This window comes from Rattus norvegicus, chromosome 14 (genome assembly GCF_021556685.1).
Source record: "Rattus norvegicus strain SHRSP/BbbUtx chromosome 14, alternate assembly SHRSP_T2T, whole genome shotgun sequence".
NCBI classification, from domain to species: Eukaryota; Metazoa; Chordata; class Mammalia; order Rodentia; family Muridae; genus Rattus; species Rattus norvegicus.
In genome coordinates, this window is record NC_141547.1 from 79,203,368 (window position 1) to 79,223,815 (window position 20,448).

The 20,448-nt window shown below is 49.7% G+C and overlaps 1 protein-coding gene across 4 annotated transcripts in view; it reads right to left on the reverse strand.

Annotated features, from left to right (window-relative positions):
- The window catches only part of Afap1 (actin filament associated protein 1), a 113,275-nt gene that overhangs the window by 14,131 nt on the left and 78,696 nt on the right, over positions 1-20,448 (reverse strand). For 2 of the 4 annotated variants that reach the window (XM_087582142.1, XM_087582141.1), the window contains exons 9-13: positions 19,349-19,498; positions 13,020-13,231; positions 11,246-11,391; positions 4,717-4,834; positions 1,751-2,017 (exon numbers count right to left, since the gene is read on the reverse strand). In XM_087582142.1, coding sequence (XP_087438268.1) covers positions 1,751-2,017; positions 4,717-4,834; positions 11,246-11,391; positions 13,020-13,231; positions 19,349-19,498 — 893 coding nt within the window. 4 annotated transcript variants of the gene reach the window in all.

Genomic DNA, 20,448 nt, shown 5'->3' on the forward strand with positions numbered 1-20,448 from the left:
TTTCTACCGGGGCCTTAAGTGCAGATCAGAAAGCAGCTCTGAATGACCATGTAATACCCTCTGAGAACCTGTGAACCTGAATTTCTAGAGCTAGGTGACTTTTCCATAAGGGGACTGCTTCCAGCGGAAAGGCTTGGTTCTGCAGGGAGGTTCTGGCCTTTAACCGAGTGATATAATAATGAGATGCATAACCTCTGTTCGGATCTGATGGAAGGATGTAAGAGACACATATATAGGAATAGCATAAACACATAAAGAGCAAGCCTTGACCAGCTATGAGCTTAAAAAAGTTCAACAGTCCTCTGCTCGCCCAACTTCTGCAAGCCACAGCTCCATATCTGGCAGGTGACACTGCAAGCCAGGCACTGAGCTTGACACAGAAGGAACTTGACACCCAGGCCCTGTCATTCTCCCCACCTCCCACCGCCTGCCTCTCATGTTGAGGGCCCAGTGTAGAGCTGCATAGAGATCTAGCTGCAATTCTGGCTTGTCATTTAGGAGAAACTAAGCTAGCCCTTCGAAACTTCCTGAACCTCTGCTTGCTTACTTAAAAATATAAAGACACTGGCGCCTCTCACAGGACTCTAAGGGACACTGCACAAGCCATGCACAAGGTGGCATCCAGGTCCTCTCTGGAAGTGTATGCTCCCCCACACAATGGCCACACAAGGATGTGACATGCCAAGGCACTAGAATTCAGCCTGGGACTGTTCCTGTTTGAAACGGAGACTGGGGTAAACAACTGTGATAGCATCACATGATACCTGACCAGCAAGGGGTCAATCCCAATGCACAGATGGCAGATGTACTAAGCTAGCCAAAGACAGCTATGCTATCAGCAAATGGATAGTTAAGCAGATAGGCCACAATGGCCCTGTCTGGGCGGGGATCCTCGAGAAACTCTAAGAGGCCAAGGGTGCTCAGCTGGTCACTCAGCCAGTGGTCCACACCCCTCTCATCAGAAGTCAGGCTCTCCGGGGGCGGGGGTGTCTGTATAACTGTGCTAACACAGCAAGTCTTCTGTGTCTGTTCCGACAAAACAATGTCTGGAGGTGGAAGCGTGAGTCACTACTAACCTAGAACCCTGCCTGGTGTCTGTTATTTTCTCAAAACCGCCCAAAGAATGGGGCAGAATGCAGAAAGCATGGCCTCTTGCTTTCTCTTTTCAGAGTGTTCCTTACATGAGGAACCCAGGACTCCAGGCAGAGTGGACAAGACTATACAAATGAAGAGTACACTTGGTTAAAAATTCATGGACGCAGTTAGTGTCCGCTCAGGTACGTTGAGGTACATCACAGAGAGTGGGAGAGCAAGAGTTTGGCCTCAAGCCTGTCTGCCACTCAGAATCAGAGCCTTCCTGTCACACAGGTGCAGGGCCCATGTCATCCTCTCCCTGACGACGCCCTGGTTCTCGAAATGGTGCTGGTCATATTTACAGACAGGAAGTAACCACTGCCTGGGGGCAATCCTTGCTAACGTATACCCAAGATAAGCTATAATGCCATTCTAGAATATTTTGGAAAGTGACATGGCCTCTTTTTATAATCTCTGACATAATTCTCAAAATGTACTGAGAAATTCTGGGAGACAATCTGGGAGCTGGCCACAAATATCTCTCTAGTCCCTCAGTGGCTAACTGTCAATTAGGCCATGGCTGAAGACTACGTGACACTTTGGTGTGTGTGAGGTGGTGAGCATGTGGTCACCACAGGTCCACTGATGTCGGGGAGTTTGGGAACACAGTCTGTACCTGGGAGTGCAGCCCGAGAGACGCCCTCCCCACAGAAGAGGTGTTAGTGACAGATGGGGAGCAGGGTGGGCTGCAGGAGGTGGGGGATTTGTAGTGGTTAGAGGATAGCCTGTCAGTGGGTGGCCGAGATGCCCTCCGGTCAGCAGGAGAGGAGCGAGCAAAGATTGTCGGCGATGGCAAGTTATCGTAGAGGCCTGCGTTATCATAAAGCACCTCTTCCACTGGGCCTCTGCTCCCACAGCCAGGAAAGCCGCCATCCATGTCCCACTGCAACACATACAGCCTGCTTGTTAGTGGCCAGACGAGAACAGAGAAGATCAGCATAGCAAGATGTTAGCAGTCCCCCAACACTCTTCATGACCAGTCACACACACGTGCACCCGTGTGTGTGTAAACACACACACACACACACACACACACACACACACACACCACGGCAGGCACGTCTCCCACAGCTATGGGCTCCTTCATTAAAGCCCCCTTTGCCTTTGGAGTCACAGAAAGATTTCTCTGTCCTGAAATTGTTCCCAGAGTCATTGGATCATGACGTTTCTGTTTTGTTTTACAAAATGAAGAGGGCTGAGCTGACATTACCAGCTCTAGAGACCTGGAGTTTGAAAGTTCCTGGTGCATAGGAAGTGAGGTCAGGTGTGTTGGGAAGAGCCTGGGGCTCTGTGCTGCACAGGAAGGTGTGTGAGGTCATGGTCAAGAGTCAGAGCGCTTGCTGTGCTCTGCACACACTGGCTGATTTATCACAGAGTCTACTTAGCAACCAGGGGAAACTGAGGCAACAGCAGCTCACACAACTAGGGAGAGGCGGAGCTGACCAAAGCCAAGCTTATGGCCACACACTGTATCAGAGAGCGGCGGGCTCTGATAGAGGAACATGTCTGGAATAAAAAGTACCCTGGGCTCGTCCATGCTGCCCTTGGGGCCAGCAAATTCACCGGCAAGGTCAACGCAATCTAACTCCCACACTTGAGCATCTGAAGAGAATGTCACAGCCCAAAAAGTCTGCTGATGACAGAAGTCAAGTCATCACAGGATGCAGGGTGCCTCAGCCTTGCATGGGACAATGGCATTGTACAAGCTGACAACCTGGACAAAGAGTTAACAGCTCAAAGCTACGTCACAGGACACAGGAATTCCAGAGCACCGGCATCAAGGTACAAAGGAACCCCACAAAGCCAGTGCCAAATCCCTTTAGGCTTCAAAGGTCTTTGTAAATTGCCCTGCGTTATAAAAAGAAATATTAATTCATAGATTCTGCCCATCTCCCCTTGCAGTGCTCCTTCCTGCCAGACTATAATTACAGCTCTTTGTTATAAAAATAGGAAAGGCCCAAAAATCCCAGAGTGGGAGTGTCTCTCCTGCAGCCACATCAGTATCTATTTTTGTGATGCCGGGGACAAATGAGAACCTAAAACAACGTAGAAATGCAAGAATGGGGCGTTTCTCAGTGACAGCCACACAGGTCCACAGTGATCTGTACTTGACTCTCATCTTCCTAAAATAGCAAGGATCAAGTCATGTGGAACACTAAGTAAACAGTGACAGCAATCCCACAGAAGTTTCTGGAGCGTGTGCACAGAGCCCTTTCTTAAAAAAGAAAGGGGGTGCAGAATGAATTGCATTTCTGACATGCTGAGCGTTAGGCCATAAAGCTTAGACTTTATGGAACCCGGAAATGAAGCCTCCAAAATGCAGTCACGTGGTAACAGAGACCTGCAAACAGGAAACAGGCTGAAGAAGCCTGAGCAGGGGAGCCCTGAGGAAACCAGAGCATACCTGTAAGGAGGATTCTTCAGTGCAGAATGCTGATTTCCAAATGCACATGAAACCATGGGTGAATCTGGGGAGAAGCACTGAGGGAAACTGAGCCAGCATGGTGTCTGGACTGTCTGGGTGACGGGGACAAGTGAGCACAGTGTGACTCATTAGGCCCCTGCAGCACCTTGCTTACCTCCTCTCTCTCTCTCTTTCTCTCTCTGTGTGTATGTGTGGTGGGCATGTGAGTGTGTGTGTGCTCGTGTGTGTGTGCTCATGTGTGTGTGTGCTTGTGTGTACACACACATGTACAGGTGGTGCATGGATATGTGGAGACATTGTCTGAGGCCACAGGCTGGGAGAGACTGCTCACCATTGTGGGGAGCCTACATGTTAGGGTACAGAAACTGGGCCAACCCAGTGCTACTGGTGTCTGCACAATAAGGGGAGGCCATGCCCCACCTTGAAAATGGTGCAATAGCCAGACTGGGTTGGGGGTGGGGGCTGGGGACCACAATGACACAAAGACTGGGCTGAGATCCCTGCTCACAGCCCTCACCAGGCATAGACCCTAAGATCTGTCCACAGGGCTATAGAGCAAAGGACAGCAGGCACTACTCTGGGAAGTCTTCCAATGCATCATGGCTCCTGCCATCAGAATATCAGGGAAAAAGCCGAAGACAGGACTCAAGGTGAGGACGGAAGTCTAAAACATCACCCAAGGTCGAGGAACTCCTAAGAGACACACTGGCTCTTCTCAGCACAAGGCTTCCCACGTATGCTGTCCCACACCCGCGCTCACTGAGCAGGCAGTACCAGGAGCCAAACAATTGTACAGCAAGGCTTCCGTGTGATGGTGCCTGCAGCTGTGTTGGGCGAACCCGAATCAGGGCAACTTACACTGCGCTGTCTGACTTACCCATGCTGTAAAATGGGACATCCTCCCAGCTCCATCTATTCATTCTAACTTAATCCACTGACTTCTAGCCAGTCTCTTGGGTACTGAGATGTACGTGTTAATGAAGATGAGCTGTCCACTAGGGGGTCACATGACCAGATGCTCATGTCGGAGACCAGGGTTTGGGAGGAAGTGATTTAATTCTCCATCTCACTGGACGGAAGGTAAACACCCCAGGACTGACTTGACCAGCAATTTGTCACCAACCAAAACTGACCATTGGCTCTTGAAGGACACTCACCGAGCCGTTGACACAAGGGACGTCGTCATAGTGTAGTGCTGTCCCACTGGGATGGGCATAGCCATTGGAGAGGCTCCCCAGGTACGGGCTAGTGGACACTGCCCTCCTGTTCATAAAGCTGAGAGAGAAACAAGGACATGTCAGTTAACCAGCAGGGCCTCTCTGTACACTGATGCGACCCAAGGTTATGTCAGGTCCTTAGGCAGCAGCACATGGCATCTTAAAGGGACCGGGGCCAATCTTCACCCAGAGCAAAGTCAGGCCTCAGCACAGACTATGGATGCCATTATATGGGGACACACAGCAGCACCTACAAGTCGGGGGAACCAGACAGCCAGCACTAATTACATTATAGCAAGGATCACGCACACACAGGGAGGGCACAGCAGCTCTTTCTGACAGGCTGGGCATCTCACAGCCCTGAGCCAGTTTTTTCTGTCTGTAGTCTGGCCATTCCCAATGGCAGGGAGCAGCATGGTCTACACCACTACCAGGCGATTTGGGGGATGTATGTGACTGTCGGGCAAGCCCTTGTGATCTCTGGCAGCCACACAGCATACTTTCAGCTGGATCTTCTGAGGGCACTGTGGGAAGCCATGCTAAGGCTTCAGAAGCCTGGGCTGCTGGGATAGGTGAGATGCATGATTGGGTTCCTGTCCTTGGCCAGAGCCCCTAAATCCTTAGTTCCCTAATGGTCACAGGAGACAGGCTGCCTTTGCCCAACATAATAAGCCACTCGCCCTCCACGCCCCAAGAGAGCCTGGAGGATTTGGGGATAGAGCTGCCAGTGGCTAAGGAAACGGCTATATGATCACAGTCCAGGACTTTCCTCTGAGATGACAGGGCAGAAGGGCTTCTGGAATGAAGGCACCAGGAAGGAGACTCACACTCCCAGGGAAGGCACTATACACAGAGGAGTGCACCCAGAAAAAAGATGTACCCAGGAAAGGTGTTCACTCGGGGGGGGGGTGTACTGTATTTAGGCAAAGAGTTGTACCAAGAAAGTCACTGTACCTAACTAGAGAAGGTGTGTACCCAAGGAAGGTGCTGGAGCCATTAACCAGGGGAGAAGAGGAAGCCCTGGTTTCCCATAGCTCACGCTCTGCCCCTCCTACCCAAGAGCTCCACACCAATGGATTCCCAGCACACCAGTGACCTAGCAAATGAACCACTGCCCGAGGGCTGAGGAGGTCTGTGGGGTTGTGAGAACCTCAGGTTAGCATCTGCTCTGGAACGAGCATGGGTGACAAACTGGGTGTGTGAATGACATCTGGAGGGGACAGAGCCTTCGATCTTCAGGACAGTGACAGAATAGTGGCTCCCTCCCAGAGAGAACTAGGGTGTCACCTGGTGTGAAAAGACCCAGACCTGGTGGCCAAAGGCGGAGAGCAAGTGTCTGCACCTTGGAAGAGGACACTTTGCCTCTCCTCCCCGCCCTTGCTTCTCAGAGAATCAGAGCACATCAGCCCGATGCTTATCACCTCCCGGAGGCTTCCCAAGTCAACAAAGCAATCAAGGGAAGCACTGTCCAGGACAGGCTGCACGCACCAGCCTCTGGCTCTGCCCCTGGCGTTTCGGGCTTCTGCTTCCCGGCCTGCACGGTGTCAGGAATGTTCTGGAGTTCTTCAGCCCCTTCTGCCTCTTCGCTCTGCCCATTCAGAGCACTGCTCTTCCCAACCCACGTGCCCCGGGGAGGCGGGGTGAGGCTGTCCTTCCTTGACATGAAGAAGCCCCTTCTCTCTGCAATGCTGACTTTCTTTTGTGTCCCAAGCTAGCCCTTTCTGTACCCACTCCTTGTCTGCCTCTCCCCACTAGAACATAAGCTTCTGGGGTGTTCTGTCACCCCAATTTCCAGAGCATAATGAGGAGACATGAGCTGGCCTCTCAGAAGCTGGGCTTGTTTCAGGGCAACTGTAAAAACCCAGGAAGAAATAACCAAGATGGCATTTGCTCCTAACTGGAGAAACTAAAGTCACGGAAAGTTAAGCAACAAATGCATTTCCCCCAAAACTGTTTCTCTGAAAGTAGCCACCTGTGTGGTAATGGCCACACACTGTCAACAGTGCACTGCTGCCCCCTGCTGGACGAATCTGGCAAGCGCCGCTCCTCCGGCAGATGCAGCATCTTACCCTTCTCAGCTTATGAACATTGATATAATTATTCTACGCTTAGTCTGCGTCAAATCAAGTGTAGGGAAGTTAAATGCACAGGAAGGAGGAAATTCAAAAGGAAAGGATTCACTAGTCACTTAGGGGTGTCTGCATGTTTCACATGCGCGTTTACGGCACTGACTGAATGTCTCGGTTGAGGACTGGTCTGGGAACGGTTATGAATGAGACGTAATAAATGGAAGAATGGCAGGGTACCAAGTGTGCCTTCACCTGCTGGCTCTGAGCACAGCCCCTGCTGAAGCTCAGTGCAGCATGTGTGTGCACATAACTCTTTTCCTCACAGCGGGAACCTCGTGCTTGCTCTGCTGCGCCAGCTTCTGGCAACCTGCCCAGTTCTCACACTTACACACAGATATCAGGAAGATCAAAGACAGTCCACAGAGCCCAGGTCTCTAGCTGGACACACGTCCGATTCCTTCAATGGGGATGTTCGAAGGATTCAGGAAGCATGACACACACATGTCCTTGTTGGCGAAGGCCTTCTCTACTGGCTAGAATATCCCAAAATTTACATGGAGGGGCAGAGGCCAGTAAAGAGAACTCACATGGAGCCAAGAATAAGCAGGGGCTTCCCACTTCCCTCTGGCACTTTTTCCAAACTGACTTTCAGCCAAGTAGAAATGAGTCTAACTGTAAAACATAAGCACATTCCAGGGAATGCTATATGCAAATGCAGAGACCTGCAGGGACCTGAAGATGGTGGCTGGAAGGTGGCTCTCCCCACCCTGTCCCTCTCTAGTCAGGGAGAAGCATATATTACCACCACCACCACCCTCTGCTGGGCCAACAATGGGCAACACGTGTGAAAGCTTCAGGGGCAGTGCCGGGACGCTGCCCTTCTGTCACTTGACCTACTGTCCTTGGTCAGCCCCAGGACGTGTCCCAGTGTCCAGCTCCCACACTCATGCAAGTCCAACTCCCAGGACAATCCCACAAGCTGTTTTCTTTCCTCCGTTTCCTGTTCCTTTTTAAAACCTTATTGTCTTCGTTCTTTCAGTCAGACACAATTGCTGATAATTCTCTCATAATCATTTGGCGAAGATTCGCCACGCAGCTGCCAAGTTATAAAAAAGCGAAAAATTAACTTAATCCAGGCTATCTATCCCTTGGCCAGCTACCATATTTTGAAGGCTGTTTCCTTGTTCAGTCTCCTCTCTGTTAAGTTTTATGGGAATGTTTGGCTAGAAAACTGAAACATGAAAATTAACTTTATTGCTAGCTGACATCCCTAAAAAGATTTTAATGAGGGTAAAAAAAAAAAAAAGGTTCCAAGGCTAAGTTTATGGCATGTGCCTTTCTAATGAAGAGTCCAATGCAGCGACTTGCATTCCTTTCTCCAAGATGTGACCACCCTACATTTGGTTTAAATTAAAATTCTGCTTGGACATAAAGGAAAAACTGAGCTGTGTGCAAAGGCCAATACTCTCATTCAGGGTTTCTCATGAATGTGGTAATCCGTTTGCTGGTTAGAGCTAACATTATGTGAACTTCGTTTTGAGGATTTCAGTAATTTCCACATGAGTACAGCTAACAACTGCTAATATATGAGGGCGTGAAGACATCACAGGATGAGGCTCCCCGCTTGAGGGCCAGCCTTGACTTCCAAGGTAGACTCTGGGCTGAAACAAACCCGTTCCTCCTTAAGACACATTTGGCCATGTTTTTATCACAGAAACCCTACGATATTTCCATACTCTGTTTAAAAACTGTCTTGTTTTCTTGGTGTTCAGATTTCTTTTTAGGCCTATGCATACTCTAGATATGACTTTCACCAAATGTTTAAATGGTAAAGTCCCCCCACCCCCCTGTTCTATAGGCTGCCACTTTGCTGGAGTGATGGCGTCCTTTGCTTTACAGAATCTTTCTCATTTAAAACAGCTACAGGTGTTAAGTAGCCTGCAAGGGACTGGGGCTGTGGGGGGTAGATATCCCAAAGAAGGGGAAATAGGATATAGAGTTATAAAGTGGAACTAGAATAGAAGAATTAAACATGGAGGGGGGAAGGGAGGGTAGGGGTAAAGGAGGGAACATGGGAGGGACAATTAATACTAAAGCCTTGTGAAAAACCGACTACTGTAGAATCTTTCTAAAATATCTAAAAGGAGTTTAGACGGAGACACCATAGAGAGACAATGCACCAACTATGACATTCTATGCCACCAAGTAAAACCTCCATTTGCAGGGATTGGGTTACATCTTATTCAATCATTGGCCAGTGGGGTCCCATAGCCACCCCAATGTTACAGGCTACTGTCAACATTATCGGTTACTCCCACAAGCTGATGTTAAGATGCTGTTGCTGAAGAAACCACTTAGCCATCAAACCTAGAGAACTAGAGCTGGTGCCCAGCGAGACGTTTTACTGCTACCGATGAGTGTTCGTAGTGCTGGGAGGTACTCTACACGCTACAGCAGGGGGAACAAATAATCAGTAATGTAAGCTGGCCGCAAACCCTGTTGACCCACCATAGCAATTATGCTATATGTTATATAATTATAAATTATGCAAGATACACTGGTGCAATGGCGGCACAGACGTCATGGTCGTAGCCAACCATTCTTTGCCTGACACGAAGGCACACTCCATGCAATGAAACGCATACTTAACACTGCTAATGTGGCTAAGAACCTGAGGCTGAGGAGGTCCCAGGGGGAGACCTACTGCTATTATTCTGATAAAGGGACATAGCAGTAAAATGACTCCCAATGACACACCGCTAAACTCGAAGATCAGAGCATTGCTCAGCCCTCATTAGAGAGGCTGCTTCTCACAGCAGATGGTGTGGAACACAGATCTGCAATGGACAATACGTAAGGAGCCAAGAGACTTTGGAACCCTCAGTCCTAACGCCTCCCTTCAAGGCTCGGGGATCTATGAGAGGAAGATTAGGTGCACGCGATCTGCACACGTTCAGAACGGCAAACCCCAACACTGAGCAGGGCAAGTAGACACCAAGACCCACCACAAACCAAGAAGCTATTCGTGCCAGGTACTGTGGTGCATGCCTTTCATTTTCAACACTCAGGAGACGGAGGCAGGTGGATGTCTGTGAGTTTGAGACCAGCCTGGTCTACATGGTGAGTTCTAGGGCAGCCAGAGATGTAGAGAGAGACCGTTTCAATCTCTGTCTCCCCAGAAGAAGCTATTTGCAGCTGATACCTGTTAGAAAGGGGAAGCCCATTTTCTCCACTGGAGAATCACCAGGCATACGACCATATTCTAGGCCTGGCCCATGCCCAGGAGTAGTTGCCAACACAAAAGGACCCCAGGGTTTTTCATGGGTGCTTTTGTTGTTGTTGTTTTGGTTTGGTGTTTGATTTTTGGGCTTGTTTTGTTAGGGAGATGTGCACCAGTTTATGTGGTGCTAGGCATTGAACCCAGGATCTTGAACATGCTTAGGCAAGTACTAGAACAACTAAGCTATGTCCCTAGCCCATTGGTTATCTTTCAAGGTAAAAACTAGGAAGTTGGGAATGGCCACCAGTCCACTGGCAATCCATTGCCCCGGAACTTCTCCTTGTGTCTGATGTGTGGCTTTGCACCCCTGGGCCATGGGCAGTTCACTGTGGCCAATGAAGTCCTCTAGCCCAAGGCCACCTCAAATATATTCAACATTCCCTACTTCCATAGTGTGTAAAGGAGCATGCCAGGGGCACAGTGATGTAGAAGGGCCTGTTCACCACCACAGCCTGGACGACAGTCTGTGCCAAAGCAGTGACAAAGGAGAACACATCTCTGGTGACCATGGAAAAAACCTTCCCCTTGTGGAACAGCTGACGATGCTGAATGCCCACATGGGCTGTGGACCCCACAGGATCTGCTGCTACAAAGCCCTCATGATTACTGCACTCGGGAAGCATCCTAACTCACAAAGAGGCTTTTTCCCCCGAAGTAGAATTATTTGTCACAACTTAAATTTAGAAAGTGCTGCACTGACAGCTTTTGAGACCTTGGGCCTTGTTTCGGCAACATACAGAATCTCCTCTTCTTTCTAGAAGACCCCTATCACGAATGGCGGGGGGAACGGCTGCCCACAGGACAAAATCAGGACTACTACTCGTTGATATAAATGACAACAGCCATAATCCCTTATAGTGTCTGGCTGCAAGGGCAGAGCCAAGCAGATATAGCAGGGATCGTCAGGCCCACAAAGCCCATACTACCATCTCCAGACAAGTTTGCTAAGGCCACTCTAGCAGAAATCCCAGAGGGCTGAAATGATCAACATTAGGGTCATCAGGGCCAGCACCCCACCAAGGAAACGTCCCCGGGTGTGCTTCTGGTCTGCATGGTCACCAACACCTACTGCCAAACAGTAGAGGAGTGTTGCTGAGTTCAGGCCACGCGTGAGTCTTACCAGAAGGTCTGTTTAGCCGTCTGGATGACATTTGCTGACATCTCCACATCTATGTAGTCATAGTGTAGGGCTCCTGGGTCCGTTGAGGACCCTGTCTCAGCCAGTAAGATGCCAATCCATCTGCCCATGTCTTCAGAAGATGATGCCTGCCGAGGGGAAGCGAGACGAAGATGTGTGATGGGAAGGAAAGAAAACACAGAGGCCCAAATGTGGATGAGAAAGGCGCCATACTCACTGTCTGAGTGAGAGAATTAGCTGTGCGTTCACACTAGGCTGGAGAGCCGGAGGGTACAGAAAAATTATGCTAAGGGACTTAAAATCGGAGCCTTGGAGCCACCAAGATGCCTCCCCATGATCTGGGAGACAGCATCAGAATGGAGGACATAGAGATATTCACAAGAGAAATTACATCGGAGCCACAGCAAGTTACAAACTTCGCTGAGGGCCTGGCCTGGAGAGCAGGCAGGTGCCTCCTGGAGGTCCTAACCAGCCTGTGCTGCGGCAGGTGAGGTGTGGGATAGCAAGCCCACTGCATCTCTGCAGTTGTGACACTTTTCTGTGGCTTCCACTAGCTCTATGTATACGGTTTCTAAGATACCTGTCGGTGCCAGAACTTGCAGTCCCTTTAATGTTTTTCTCAGACTACCTTTAAAATTATCCTTATTAAAAATTTTAAGCCATCCCTGTTACGTGGTTTTATAAGCAGGTACAAGGCCAGGACAAAAAAATAGACTTGGCCACTTGCTGTCAGATCAGCTGTTCTGTTAGGTACAGAATCCCAGAACTGGATGAGCCGTGTGTTTTTGCAAGGCAGCCACCAGGGGGCACAGTCCTCTTCCTGGTTCCCTGAGACTATCTGAGCCAGTGAGTCCTAGAGGGACAATGTAAGGTCCCCGTCAAACCCAAAATAAACCAAACAAAAACCTACTATGAAAACAATCTTGGAAATAAGCACCTACATATTGAAATTCAAGATCTTGTTGACTGCTTGCCTGGACACCTCGACCCTGGTCAGAGCCCCATTACCCACACCACAGCCATTTAAGATTGGGCTGTGCACCTGGTGGACAGCATGCATGTCAGCCACTGATCCAAGCCTAACATAACCCCACTTCTGCTGGCCTCAGGGCGCGAACACGCTGACATGTACCCTGGAAAACACAGTGCTTCAGGCCTGTGAATGTATGACGTACATGTGTATCTTAATCTAAGGTAAGGGGGGAGGAGGGAAAATTAAGTCTGGGTTAATGGCAAATAGAAAAGAATAAGATGGAGGATTGGTGAACTCTTCTATAAAGTGATCAAGCAGACGACAAAGGACGCATGTAGCCATAGGAATGCAGCTCACTGACCATGCCACAGGGCGTCAGGGGCCCTAAAATGTACAGAGATTTCCAAAGGACAATCAACAGAAACTGTCACCATGTGCCTCAGTAGCCTATGCTTAGAAGAAGTATTTTAATGGAGATTTTTTCCCCACAAGTTACTGCCTGTCTGGGCACCTTGAAAAGTGCCTCATTATTTGGAGCTGGGCGTTTAACTGTGGCAAGCAAAGTAGCCATGCATGATGGATGCTCTCAGAACCTGTGTCATCCCTGCCTCTCCAAAAGAGAAACCCAGAAGACAATGCAAAACAGAATTAGCCAAGGGAGGAGAGGGACTGGATCAAAATCTGTCCCTACAGGCAGCCAGGGTCTTCTGCAGAGGACCTAATCATGGCGTTGGCAGAACCTGTGTACACCTCTCTGGTTAGCAGCCCCAGGGAATTCCATACCTCTAGGACAGCCACCTCCTGTCCATTTCGAAGCAGCCGGAAGGTCAATGGGTGCTTAGAATCCAAGCCCGGAATCACCTCGCAGCCGCGGAGAGGGATGGAGACGATGTGGGTCTTCAGGTCAGCCCGGTCCTTGTGGAGAATGAGCTTGCTGTCCTTCACTCTGCACCAGCGCTCCCGCCAGCGACTGTTAGAGAGCACATTTAGGTAGCCTGCAAGGAGAGGATGCCACAGCTCAGACTCCTGAGGAGGCCAAGTCCCTTGTCTGTGGCCTTTTACAGACCGGGGAAGTACCATGCATGAAATACACACACTCACACCCAGGCCTTCAATGCTCATAAGACAGTTAAAGACAGAAGAGTCATTATTACACAGTTAGCTTTCAACAGGACCTGGAGGCTCTTCTCCGGACAGAAATCATTTCATGGTGTAAGGACCAGTTTCAGCTCCTTGGTGTCTACATGGGAACCTGGAAACCACCTTGAGACAGTGACAGTGGACATGGGATGGTTAGGAGAGGCCGACAGCTGCCTGCCCATAGGGAGGAGAACTCACAAGCAAAAGGGCCCAGCTGCAAATGCTGTAAGCAGGCAGGGCATGTGAGACAGAAATAAAAGTATCTGAAGATGAGAACTCCCCAGGAAGTGGGAGGCCGGGGGAGTGGTAAACTCCTCAGCACTGGATATGTTCCAGCGAGTGACAGAACGTGGCTGGTATGAGCTCCCCACCCACAGCCCCCGAGGCCTCCTCCTGGTCTCTAAGATCCATCCCTGCTTGTGAAAGCAAGGGCTTCATCTCATGGAGAGGCTAACCTAGATGAAACTGCCTGAGGTCTGGGCCTGAGCAGGGATGTTTCTGGTGTGTCTGGCATAATACTGTGTCTTTGGTGTATCAGCGGCATGATGCTGCATTCAGTGTGGTGTCCCACGTGACAGAATTACAGGGAATGTTATCCCCTAGGAGGGAAAGATCCTCAAACACAGGAAAACAACAGTTTGAGGCTATCATAAACATGACGTAGAAATTTCTAGAAAGTTTTCGAGGCGTAAGTTGGAGGTTTCATGGAGACTCTGGCAACTGTGACGGTTGTCCTACTATGACCTCCAACTGTCCCACTGTGCACACACCACCCCTCAGAGATTAAAAAAGGATTAGACAGGGAAAGGATGGCCAGCATGAGAAAGGAAGGATAGTGGAGAATGCTGGGAGCTGCTCATCCTCCTTCAGTTCTTGCGCATGTAACGTACGCACATGCTCAGTGCCCAGACGAAGGTCTGTATGTCTCTGATGAATATTTTTCAAGATATTGCATGATGACTACCCACCCACATATGCAAAATGTGAGTCCTCATCTGGATGGGGGGGTCTCCTGTACCCACCCAAAGTAAAGTGCATCTCCTGCTGAACAAAGACTGCCATTTATCAAGCTAGGCAAAGAATCTTTGAAGTCATAGAGGCCAGGACAGGAGCCGTGAGCTCCAGAGCAGGGGACTAGCTGCTCTCTTGTGTGCAGGCAGGTTTTAAAGGTTTTTCCCAAAGGCCATCTAGGACGGAGAAGGCACCCTCAGATGTAGGGTGCCATCCCAGAGGCCACAGTTCGACCCGATGCCTACATGAAATCAGAGATAGATAATTCCCAGTACAGCTGTGGGCCTCATTTGAGAAGTAGCAGTTAAATGACATGGCTCCTTTTTAAAGGCTTTTAATGTATGGGAGGGACCATTCTGATTTATTATTGTTTTAAAAGAAAGAAGGAAAGCCGTGCTTTAAAATGCAGTCAGATGAACGACCATCCTACCAGAAGGGTTCTGAATGCCATCTACAGCAATCAATCATGCCAAGAGTCAAATGCTGGACCTCTGGGTAGACATCACCTGTATCAACAGAGCCTAAGTGTTTCCTGAGCGTAAGTCCACAAACAGGATGGCAGGAAGCCCTCAAGTAACTGGATATACTCCATAGACAAGGATCACACATGCACAGATTGTTTCCCCCCCTGTTAAAGAGCCACTCTCCATGGGGAGTGGATGCACATGCCTGTGATCCCAGCATGCAGCAGGGAGGGTCAGAGGGATCGAGAGTTCAAGGCCAGGTTCAACAACAACAACAACAACAACACCAGACAGACAGACAGACAGACAGACAGACACACACACACACACACACACACACACACACACACGCTAACCACTGTGGTAGCACATCTATTTTCAGTACTCGGGAAGTTGGATATAGGACATGAGTTCAAGATGAATCTGCCTGACACATGAAGACCCTGCCTTTAAAAACACAAAAAGCTCTGAACACCAGGGCATATGGGCTTCATGGAGCTGCCGGGAAGGGAAAGGACAAGTCCTGCCCAGGTCTGCTGAGCTGTCTGTGGCTGGGCCTGGGCAAGGATTAGAGATAGAGAGGCACAAGACCCTCCAGTGACCGCACTGCAGTACGCCTCAAGCTCATAGCTCAGACACCAGCCTGGGTAGGACAGCAGCACTGGCTCTTGTCCCTCGGTCCAGATGGAGTCTGCCCATAGTCACCAGAGACTGCGGCTCTCCCTGCATGAGACAGGTCCTCCTTAACGTAGAGCATGACTTCATGGGACATTATCATATTTTAATACATTCTTGGGATTTCAGTTTGGGGGGGGGAGGAAGATGAACAAGGTCAGGGAGAGAATGGCAGACCTCCCCAGGCAGGGATCAAGTCAAAGGGTGGGTCTTGTACTTGCCAAGCAAGGGGGTGGGGGGGTGGGGGGGGGCAGAGCAGGGATCAGTCAGATCTTCGAGCTGAAGTAGATATCTGGCGCCAGAGGGCGCCAGAGTGCAGCCAGGACCTTAAGACCTGGGCTCGGGACTGGCTGGGAGGCTTCGGGGAACAATTATTCTTTTTCTTTCTTTCTTTCTTTCTTTCTTTCTTTCTTTCTTTCTTTCTTTCTTTCTTTCTTTCTTTCTTCCTTCCTTCCTTCCTTCCTTCCTTTCTTTCTTTCTTTCTTTCTTTCTTTCTTTCTTTCTTCCTTCCTTCCTTTCTTCCTTCCTTCCTTCCTTTCTTTCTTTCTTTCTTAATAATCCCACTGATATTATAGCAATGTGCTAATTAATATATCTTTAAAAACTTAATTTCAGTTTAATATTCTGAGATGCACTCCACTCCAAATTCTACAGGAGAGGAAGCAAGAATGAGCAAGTTCAGGTCTGAATTCCAAAGCTAACTCGGAAGGCCTCAGAGGGCTACATTTTCTCCAGAGCCTGGGCAGGGCTGATGTGCAGATGTGTTCCGTTACTTTAAAGCATGGCGGGTGAATAGACAGCGGCAGTAACCCAGGTGCCCAGCCCCTGCCCCGTTCACCCCCCCCCCCCAAGAAACCAAGGAACCGTTGAAGCCACGTCCCAGACAAGCAGTCCGAATCCCAAAGCAATGAGTGGCCTTGCCGGCATGTTCTGGGCCCTGTGCTGGGTGGTGGTGACCCAGTAGAGCAGTGTCATAATCTGGCAAAGCAAGGGAGCTTAGACAAGACTGAGATCCCAGGTGGGTGGCAAGAGGAGGTCTTCATGCTGGCCCCCAGGATGGTGTGACTGCTGTAAGGCATCTGTGTGGTGGTGGAAGGGGGAGTAGACAGACGGGAGAGCTGGAGAGAGGGCACACTTCCAGGTCTCACAGCTTTGCTTATACGGTAACAAGAATTCTGGGACTTTGTCAGCCCATAGAAGGCCAGATAAAAGCCACCTTGGGTTTGGAGTCTTGGCGTGTCTCTTGGGTGCATTACCAAACAAGCTGCCCAACCAACACTAATGCATCCCTCAAAGGCCTCTCAGGGGGACAAAGATGGCACCTAGGGCCACCCAGCTGCCTCTGCAGGTCTGCTCCCAGCCCACGAAAGCAGAGCGCCCCGTCTAGCAAAACTAGACAGCAGTGCACAGACGCGCACCAAGCTCAGCTCAGTAATTCCAGGGAATCTTTTCTGCCTGCCCAGCTGCTCTGCCCTTCTGGCCCCATCGACTTAAGCGCTGTCTCCCAGCAGCTGCAGGGGCTCAGCTTGGCAGGGTCAGTCCCCCGGGCCCGAGTCCAGCTCTATTCCTCCGCTGAGAAGCCCTGCAGCTGCTCTGAAGGGCTGAAAATGCCCATTGTTCCCTGTTCCCCCAGAGACACTTACCCTTACCCCTGGTCTGGCAAAGAGCTGCATGACAATTTTAGAGTTGTAGGGACAGAGGACATTGTCTCAGCAGAAGTCAGAGCTGTGCCCAGCAAAGCCTCAGGGCCCTGCTCTCTGGATTACCCAAGCTCTCAAAAAAAAAAAAAAAAAATGACTAGAGTGGAGACGAGCCACTGTGCGACAGTAACAGGGCAAGCAGCCATTTGTGGGAAATGCCTGCAAGACTGTGCTCTTCTGATAAGGAAGTGACTTACAGGGAGTCAGAGAGTGTTTGGGGGAGTTGAGTCACCAGCTTGTGAGGTCAGGGGTCACCAATTCTGTCTTCAATGAGGCCTGAGATTCATCCTGTCTGCCGTGTTAATATGTAGTCATTCCTCCTAAAAGCATTTCATTATTTTGTCTCTTTTTTCCCCCAGAGCTGAGGACAGAACCCAGGGCCTTGCACTTGCTAGGTAAGCGCTCTACCATTGAGCTAAATCCCCAACCCCTCTAAAAGCATTCTACCTCTAGTCTTTAATCCCAGACAGAGCTCAGGAGACAGAGGCAGGAAGATCTATGTGAGTTCAAGGCCAGCCTGTTGTATATGGTGAGACCTTGTCTCAAAAAATAATTTCTATTTTCTCTAACCTAGAACAGTTGAAAAAAAAAACAGAAGCAAAAGTCGCCTTAACTCCCGACTGCTGTCATCACTAGTGCTGATGACAAAGGCAGAGAGAAAGACTATGTCCCCAAGAGCTCCAGGAAGATGGGGGCTGGCAAGGAGCAGTGTGGCAGTGTCCCCAGACTCTCCCTACTCTGTCACAGCTCTGTCCAGCTGGCTGTACTGCAGCCAAGTTCTCTCCTCATGGAAGGGAATATGATGTGGAAACCTTTATTAACAGCTGACCTGACTCTGTCCTGTCCCCCGCAACCACTTGATGAGAAACAGTCCAGGGATCTGGAGTGCACCTAGCTCCTGGTACCTATGTATGCCGTGATTCCTTCCTGACTCAGCACCCCAGGAGAGTGATCAGTAGGAAAGACGGGATTGTAAACAGAATGACTGTGGAGGAATCGTGTGTTCACACTGATGGGAAGCAGTCTGAATAGTAATATACAAGCACAGTTATAGCATTTTCCTGGTCTCGTTTCGTTCTGTTATAGGGTCTTGCTATGTAGCCCTGGCTGGTTAGTACTCAGTACATAACCCAGGCTAGCCCAGGCTAGCCCAGGCTGGCCTCATTGGCAGCAACCCTCTATGCTTCTGCCTCCTTGGTACTAGGATTACAGGAATGTACCTCCGTGCCAGGCTCCATTCTTAATTTATTTAAGGAAGGAAAGGGCCAGGAAGTAAGACACCAGCCTAGAACATCTCTAGTAGTATAAAACAAAACAGAATCAGAAGGCAAACACTTCTTTGCATTTATGAAGTTTTCCTCCTTGGAAGAGCTACACAGTTCTCCTGAGTGTGGTCACTGGGACTGTTACAGTGTGGTGTTCCTATCACTCTTGTGGAGGTTGTACCCAGCAGCCTGACCACAGCCTAACTTAGGTGCCAGGAGAGCTCCCTCCCCCTCTTTGCTTTCCCCATGGTGGGGACAGCTGACTGTTACATATGCATCCTCCAGGGAGTTTCCCTCTTTGGTTCCTCTATAGATCCTAACCTAGACACAATGGTGGGCAAGACTGGCTTGGTGACTGTTAGAGACCATATGCATTACCTAGTCTCTGACAAAATAGCATCACACACACACACACACACACATACATACACACACACAGAGAGAGAGAGAGAGAGAGAGAGAGAGAGAGAGAGAGAGAGAGAGAGGGAGAGAGGGAGAGACGGAGAGACAGAGACAGAGACAGAGACAGAGACAGAGACAGACAGTGACAGAGACAGAGACAGAGATGGCCAGACAGCTCTGTCTGCAACTTAAGTCTAAAGTGTGACCTGAAGGAGACTCAGTTCAAGAGCTTTGGCCTGTCATGTGCCTGTGTCTGAGTCTGGAAACACTGGAGTGAACTCAGGGAATGTGTCGTCATTCCACAGAGAATATTGGTTTTTACCTTGAAAGAACCGTGGCAAGCATCACGAGCCCTGGAGATTCTTCCATTACTAAAAGCTGAAAGTGCTCTCCACAATTCAGACGGCCCCAGAGTACACCCAGGGACAGTCTGCTAACACACAGCAGGGCCTTACCACAGGTGGGCACATCTTCCTCTGCTGATGACGTCTGCTCATCTGTGGATGGCTTCTTCTTTCCCAGACCGATGATCTTGGTAATTTTCTTCCCAGTGACCTTGGACACAGTCCCCTTGGCCTCTGACTTGGAGGGTTTCTTCCTCTTTGCTGTCAACACAAAAGTGTGTGTCTTAACCGTCCACGTTAAGTGGAAAAGTCACAGCACTGATCACCAGGCATCTCCTCCTCTCCAGCTGTCACTCATCATGCACATGAGCACCTGTGGCAAGCCAGCTGGGGGGCCAGATGCTGGGGTTGCAGAAGGATATGGCTGTACGAAGGAAGCCTGCCCTGCAGAGAGGATCAGGTATGAACGCATGTGCACACAGGCGCATGAACATGACCATACATACAAAATGGACTCATGGCAACAAAGGATGACAAAAAGCACGTGGAGATACGAGTTACTTGGAAAATAGGTGAATGGTCAGACAGAACCTGCCCAGGGCGGACTTTTGGGGGACTGCTCAGACATAAAGAATGAGTTCTGCCTGTCTCGGAGAGAGCAACTCCTGGGTGTAAAGAGAAGTTAGCACAAATCATCAGTGTGTTAAGATGGCAGGGCCCAAGGAACCAAGAGGAGCTGGTAGCACTACAACAGCAGCCTGGCTAACAAGGGGCACGTCCTTAAGAAAGGAAGAGGGAAATGGGTCCATGTTAGGGGTCTCTCTTGTCCATTTTGGACATTACGCTGAGCTTCCCTGTGCAGAGCTCTCAGATCAGAGCCAACCTTTCAGGCTGTCATCTCCCATTTGGCCAGAACAGTGACCGATGGGAATGAACTGTCAACATATGAACCTAGAAACATTCTGTATAAAAAGAACTTTTGGCTTCTACAAAGACCAGAAGACCTGGCAATCCTGGACTCCCACATGCAGCACCTTGGTGCAGAGTCCATGCAGGCTAATAATGGCTCCAGGTTCTGGCACAGGGCAGCCCCCACCTGTCCATACCATGCCACAGAGGGAAGTTGACTATGAACTGGTTTCCTGAATTTGCTCCTACTCAGACACGTGTAGCCCTTTCTTACCCTCAAGCTTTCATCCATGAGTTGAGCT